Source organism: Camelina sativa, chromosome 3 (assembly GCF_000633955.1).
Source record: "Camelina sativa cultivar DH55 chromosome 3, Cs, whole genome shotgun sequence".
NCBI classification, from domain to species: domain Eukaryota; kingdom Viridiplantae; phylum Streptophyta; class Magnoliopsida; order Brassicales; family Brassicaceae; genus Camelina; species Camelina sativa.
In genome coordinates this window covers 4,795,474-4,802,975 of record NC_025687.1, presented here as the reverse complement: position 1 = coordinate 4,802,975, position 7,502 = coordinate 4,795,474, and the positions used below count along the sequence as shown (strand labels likewise).

The window sequence follows — 7,502 nt, the reverse complement described above, 5'->3', positions numbered from 1 at the left end:
TTAGGAGTGAACATGCCGGCCCAAGCTCATCACAAGCTTGTTGAGGACAAGGAAGAGTCGGCGACAATTGAGCTGTTTGAAGTATACGATGTGGTTGTGTACATGGGAATCATAGATATTTTGCAGGAGTATAACACCAAGAAGAAAGTGGAGCATACCTGCAAGTCTTTGCAGTATGATCCGATGACAATATCTGTGACCGAACCTTCGATTTACTCAAAACGCTTTGTTAATTTTCTACACAAGGTATTCCCAGAAGAAAGGTAGGATCAACAATTTTCTTCTAAATGCTTTTACACATCCTTGATGTACATTGACATTTCAGAAAGCTCATAGTGAAAGTATTTGTAATTTTGATATGATTAAATTTGCTGTAAAATCAATGCCCCTATGAAAGACCATACATTCCTTAAATCTCTTCTTTGTATCACACATATTATTAAAATTTTATGACAGCGACTGGTCTGGCTTGGCTACTGTTAGGCTTGTAAGAAGCCTGACAGTCCTTGAACTAAAGGAAGATCGGTCTTTGCTCAATGCCAGTTTTATGACCCATTGAGTCCATTCAACCAACTGAAGCACAAACAAGGAGTATCTGCAGTCACCTTCCTTATACCTCCAGTAAGCTGCAAAACAAAAATGCTGCTTTTGCAAATGCATCTCATATGTGGACTTCAAGTGGGACTGTTCCAGTACCCGTTATGGGGGCAGTAGGGAAGAATAAACATCAATCAACTGTTGTAATCAATCAATATACACAAATCCACTAATATTTAGATGGTTTTTAGATTAGATTCTTGTATAGTCAAATACAGAATTAGGGTTTTAATAGTATAAGCAATGGTTTACGGATTTTGTACAGCAGAACCTCTATAAATTAATACTCTTTAAATTAATACTATTTAAATTAATACTCGCTATAAATTAATAAAATTTTCTTGTTCCGAGTTGAGCCGGTGTAAAAAATGACACAATTTGATAAAATAATAAGATAATAATTTTTTTGGAAATCCTATGTAAAAATTTGGTCCCAACAATATCGTAAATTAATAATAATATAAACTAAATAATATATATATATATATATATCTAAAAACATTTAGTGAAATATGGCTCTATTATTGTTTGTGTATTCTTGAATTTGCTTTCTAGTTAGAACTCATCTCTAATCTTTTTCATTGTATTAAAAACTTTTGGTGTTGTCTTCTCAAATCGCATACAAAAATTGTCTAAAGTCCTAGATGTGATAATTGTGTTTTTACATGTAACTAGTTCTAAAGTCACCTCAATATCTTATTTGACTTCATCGTTACCATGAAGGATAGTACTAGCAATTTCTTCTAAAATCTAAACTTCTAACATTTATCATTTTCATCTGAATAATTAAGTAAACTATTAGCATCAATTCTATTACGATAGCTAAAATTATAAATAAAGGAAATTCTATAAAGATGTGAATCATAACAAAAGTATCTTATTTTGTAATAGCAAATTTTCAAAATTATAAAAATGAAAAAAATCTTTTTATAAATTAATATTTTATTAATTTATCGATAAATTAGTAATTATTAATTTATTGATTAACTAAAACTTCTATAAATTAATAAAATATCATGAAATAAAGAACGTGATCTCGTGAATGTTACTCATGGTCTCCCGGAAACGTGGAAAGATAGAGGATGGTCTCCAGAAACGTGGAAAGATAAAGGAGGAGGGTAATACTTTTTTACGGATTATTATTTGGGATCTCTTATTATTGCCTCTTTATAATTGGTCATACTTACCCTACCTAAGTAATAATATTTTTTTTACCCTTTTAGACTTCTTAATTAAATAGATCAAATCTTTTCTCAACATATGTGATTGTCCTCATATAATAATTACTATTAAATAATCATCAGGATTTTTGGTTTTTTTTTTGTCTGTTGTTTTATTATTATGGAAGTAATGTTACATATTTTGTGATGATGGTGATAAATTTCGCTATAGATTAAAAAGAAGAATGAAGCAACTTTGAGATGAAGAAAGATGCATATCCATATCACAATCCTTTTTATCTTCCTGCATTCACTTGGAGCTCAAGGCAAAATATAATTTAGGCCGTGATTTGTTTTTACCCAACAATTTCATCTGTTTGAGACCTTCTTCTTCCTCCTCTGTTTGAGACCTTCTTCTTCCTCCTCCCCTTTGTTCCTTCGCATCGCTTCTTCTTTCTGTCGTTGCAGCTCCTCGAGCTCTTTAGTTAAACAAAAGTAAACAAGTCTTTTAACTTCTCAACTAAAAATTATATGTAATTTATCCTAAGTAGATTCTTAACTTCTCAACTAGAAAATTATATGTTTTGATTATCCTGAAATAATAATCCTCAGAATTTGTTTTTTAATTGTTTTAGTATGGATATAAGAACGGATGTTACGTACAGTATTTGGTGATGATGGAGTGATAAATTTTGGTATAGATTAAAAGAAGGATGACAAGTGTGTTCAAACAGACCATTTACTTAAAAGTAAAATTACAAACGATACCCTAGAATTCCATGAAAAAAAATAAAATCCATAATAAACTTTCAGCTCCAACAAGAAGCAGTAGCACTAATAACAATAATCATAAAGCAACTTTGAGGTGAAGAAAGATGCAAATCCATGACAATATTTTTTATCTTCATGCATTCACTTGGAGCTTAAGGCAAAAGATAATTTAGGCCGTGATTTGTTTTTACCCAACAGTTTCATCTGTTTGAGGCGTTCTTCTTCCTCTTCCGCTTTCTTCCTTCGCATCGCTTCTTCTTTCTGTCGTTGCAGCTCCTCGAGCTCCCGATACCGTTCCTCCTCTTTCCTTTGCCTCTCCATTGCTTCTTTTCTCTGAGCTTCTTCCACTCTCTTTAGGTTCTCCTCTGCTATTCTCTCCATCTCTTCTTTCTCTTGTTGCTCTCTTTCCTGCGACAAACACCGCATCACGCCCTGAAAAAAGGCTCTCTCATTTCAACAAGACTCCATGATGGACAGATTTTACAATGCCGAATTTTAATAAGCAATTTGAATTCATTCTAATACGCCACAAGCAAAGTCTTGTCCAACCATGTCACTGCGTAACAAGGAATCTGACAAGAGCATCATCAATCTAATAAAATGAGGAAATGCCCAATAGTCTCCACCTAGAAAACTAAAGCAGCTCATAGAAATAGCATTTCTTTTTCCCTTTTGGTCACTCTACTCTAGAAGTAAAGTCACATGAATAGATTATCCGTGAAACTTAGCAAGAGAAGAAACATCTTATGAAAGAATGACCATCAACATCTGCAAGCTTTTCGACAAAAAGAATCTTTGAATTCAGAAAGGGTATTAGGCTTTGTTCTTATTTTATGAAAAACGTTACCTCTTTTTCTTTAGCCTCGATAAGAGAAGCCTCCTTCTCCTTATCAAGTTGAACCGCGACTTCTTCAATAAGTCTCTTCCGCCCTTCCTCCAGCAGCGTTAGAAGTTCCATTTTGATTTTCTCACACTGTAAGCTTTCTTCGACCTTTCTTCGAATAGCTTCTTCAACCCGTTTCACAGTTTCTTCCTCTATTAGCTTCAGTTCCGCTTCACGTTGTCGCCTGGTAGAAAATATAGTGAAAAGTTAGAGGATACCCACAGCAGATTCAGAATCTTGAATATCACCTGAACTTTCTCATGTCCTGATGTCTTCAATCTTGAACAGCAAAACCAAAAATTTATTCCAAATCCGAGAAAAATTGGTGAAACTTTTTTTTGTAACCACTTCTCCCAACGACAAGGGTAAATTTCGAGAAGTATTATTTTTAATCACCATAACACAAGCAAACCTTCACCAAGGTTATTCTTGCGCTTTTGACATATTTACATCTCTAACGCAATCATGATCCATGTAATGACTCACGGTAACTCATCAAAATCGAGATACTATGAACATTTGTGCCATCAGAGGATCAAATATGAACAAGTCAAAGATAGCTTATCTTCCATAAGCAAAGCCTGTGAGAGAATACCGTAAAACCTGTTGCTCTTTGAAGACTAACAATCAAGGACTTCCACACTAGACAGTCTACACTAGAATCATATTTGATAACAAAAACCTTATTTCACCATAACATCCATCTTACTTAAAATTTCTGTATTGATTTACCTTTTTCGCTCTTCCTCTTCTCTTTTAAGTTTTTCTCCATTTCTATGTTTAGCTGACTCGAGGGTTGCGGAAGGAGATCTTTTTGCAGGAGATGGAGTTGAACTTCTACTCTTTTGTCTTTTGTAACGTTTTGGAGTTGGAGAACGTCTCTTAGGAGTAACAGATCGACTTCTGTGGCGCTTAGGAGAAATAGAACGACTTTTTCGTCTGTACAATATCCCAAATAAAACAGTAAGCAAAAGGTGCAACTAACGAACTACCACACACGTGAAGACTAACCATCAGGTAGCCTACAATTTCACATAAAGGAAACAAAAGTATGTGCAGTTACCTCATACACTGTAAAGAATTATCAGCTCCAACTTTTATCACACGAAGAAGCTAACGAGAGAAGGGATCAATGAAATAACACCAAACAGCTATCCATCACCAGCTCATTTCCCCTCCCGTGGAACGGGAAGAAACTGAGCTTTCTATAATGGTAAGAGCATGTATCATTTTCCTAGATTCTCAGCCATGTTCTCAACAAATTACTATATTATCTTACCTAGAAAATGTAATGGTTTTGTCTCTTAATTGCTAACAAACTGCACTTAAAAATAACATAATAGTTGCTCCTGAAACTGATGATTCCAACAAATAATCACACCATCTAGACATACCACTAGGATATATACTTATCAGAAAATCAGTACTCTTAATATTTCAACTTCACTTATGTCTTTACTGATTCAGGCTGCATTGCCTAAAACCGCAACTTAAAAAAAAAAAATATCACTGCTAACAACAGCCAAATAAGAAACAATATATTTTCAAATAGAAACATACGATAGAACCAGCAGCATCCAGACACTGCAATCCTTTTTAGAGAAGGGTAGAAATAAAAGTGGGAACTTTTAGTAAAAGCAATTGAGAAAGATGAGATACGAGTACAGCTTAACTATGTAAACATTACATTTTCTATAAACAAACAAACGTGTTGGACCAATCTTTCTTACAGTTCTATTCGTGTAAAATAAACCAATGATAAGTAAGGAAAAGCGAAGAAAACATTACGGGTATCACCTGCTATACGAATAAGAAGAGTATGGAGAAGGGCTTCTATCTCTTCTAGTCCTCCTGCTATGCCTATGCCTTACAGGAGACCTTGACTTCTTTCTGCGATGTGAAGGTGATGGAGACGGTGACCTCGATCTTGACAAATCCCTAGGCATCTCTAAAATCCCTAGAGCAGCTTCAATCTCTGAACTTGCAAGGAGAAAGCAGGAGTTTGTTCTGCAAAATCCAGATACAACAGCTCAAGTTAACAATTGAAAGAGCCTAGCTTTGCCAAATCACACGATTAAAAATCCCACATAGCAAACAAACATAGACCTAGCAGCAATTTCAGATTTAATCCAAGTAACTCATCATCGAGCAGGAAGGAAAAATTACTAAATCTCTAATATTTACTTTACGTTTCCTGAAGTAGGGGCTACATAATAAATAAAACCCTAAGAGGAAGAAATCTCTGCATACAACAAAACATTGAAACCGTAAAAAGCTTCTGGGAAAAAATAGCTGAATCGTCCGACTTACCCCGAGAATCGCGTTGTTATTGAATCGCCGCAAGAGTCAACACGGAGATTGAGGAAGATATGGATGTGCAAAATTACGCAGGAGCAGAATTCGTCGGATTCGGATTACACAACATATAATAGAGAAGAGCTTTACTTCTTTTTCAGACGATGAAGAAGCGTCGACAGTTTTTTTTTGTTTTGCAATTGGGTTGATAAGACATTGACAACAACAACAAAAAGAGAGGCCAAAAAAACCCTTGTGGGCTTAAATATGAGCCCTTTTGTATTTGTTAAGTTTTTTTTTTTTTTTTTTTTTTTTTTTTTTTTTTTTTTTTTTTTTTTTTTTTTTTTNTTTGACTAATTTTTGTACCAATGTTAAGTAATTTTTTTGGCAAAATATACACAATATATCCGATTTATCATATAGTTGTCAAACGTAAAAAAAAGTTTTTAGTGCTTTTTATATTTACCTTATAGTTAAAATGTGCATCTTTCTTGGTGTGTGAAAGCACCTTGTATTTTTTAGGCTATTTTTCATAAGTTACTATTGTTGAAGCTATTTTTCACAAGTCAAATCTCATAAGTCACTATTGTTATGTTGCAGACTGAAGAAGATGATGTAAAACTACCACACCACCAATACACCAATTATGTTTTTGTGTAGGTGTTATTGCGTAATCTGAATAGAATATTAACCATACAGGCTACAGCATATTTAATTGTTGCTATTATTGGCGGAGGCCTAGCTAGACACAAGGATGAAGAAAAAGTTACAAGGCAATTATAAACAAAACACACACATAACGCCTCGCTTCTTTGGTTAATCTTCTATTTAACGTTTTTAACCTTTTTTAGCATAACAATGGGGCAGACCGTGGGAACTATCGTATCGAACCAGATAGAGTCCGTTTTTTACCCTCGGTCTATTTTTTCCCGAAATAAAAGTTCGAAACCAATTTCCCCCCGAGTCGAAAGTTCGAAAGCTATATCTCCACAGTTTAATTCTATTTCATCAATTAACCCATATATCGGTTTACTATTTACTTAACCGATTAGAAGAAAACTAAACCCAAATTAAACCAAAATAAACCCAATTTCGACCCGTTAAACTTCGATTCACTATCCAACAATCCCTAAAACTAAAAATCCCCAAATTTGCGAAGAACCCTAGATCAAAGTTTAATTCTTTGCTTAAATTTCTTTGGGAAAACAGCTTCAATGGCGATTGTCCTGGCAGATGCAGACTTCGGAAGAGATTTCGATGAAGAAGCACATGACATAGATAAATTTCACATCGACCAGTTGGTGAATGAGTTCGTCGATGAACCACCAGTCCGCCATGATGTGTATCCGGAGAGTGATACCGATGAAAACGGTGACGGTACAAAGCCAGTTCATACACATATCAGGCGCGGTGATGGGAATTTGTACGATAAGCAGACATTCTTCAGTGGAGTTGCTTTCAAAGAAGCAGTGACGGACTATGTTCTCAGAACTGGAAATAATTTGAAGCAATACAAGTATGATAAAGATAAATTTGGCTTTATGTGTGCTGGTTGTAATGGAGATGATGGTTCACGGTGTGATTGGAAGGTGTATGCCGCAATTCTGCCAAGTGATAACATGTGGAGGATTAGAAAGTTTAATGATAAGCATAGTTGTATCCCTAATGGAGAATGTGAGATGTTCAAGGTTCCACATATAGCTAGGTTATTTCTTGATAAGATTAGAGATAATCCTGAGTACTTCATGCCAATGAAAATGGAAGAAATCATAAAGGAAAGGTGGAAGATTAGTGTC

General features: G+C 34.6%; 1 protein-coding gene across 3 annotated transcripts; it reads right to left on the bottom strand.

Moving 5' to 3' along the window:
* LOC104769552 (uncharacterized protein At1g10890) lies at window positions 2,479-5,927 on the bottom strand. 3 transcript variants are annotated; one of them, XM_010493792.2, is made up of 5 exons: window positions 5,722-5,927; window positions 5,209-5,418; window positions 4,144-4,350; window positions 3,376-3,595; window positions 2,479-2,936 (listed from the first exon to the last, which is right to left on the bottom strand). In XM_010493792.2, the coding sequence occupies exons 2-5, from the start codon at window positions 5,355-5,357 to the stop codon at window positions 2,670-2,672; spliced, it is 843 nt and encodes a 280-aa protein (XP_010492094.1). In that variant the 5' UTR covers window positions 5,358-5,418; window positions 5,722-5,927; the 3' UTR covers window positions 2,479-2,669. The 3 variants fall into 3 exon arrangements, with proteins under 3 accessions (XP_010492094.1, XP_010492087.1, XP_010492103.1); XM_010493785.2 differs by having other exon boundaries at window positions 2,479-2,960; window positions 5,722-5,924; XM_010493801.1 differs by lacking the exon at window positions 5,722-5,927 and having other exon boundaries at window positions 2,479-2,960; window positions 4,475-5,418.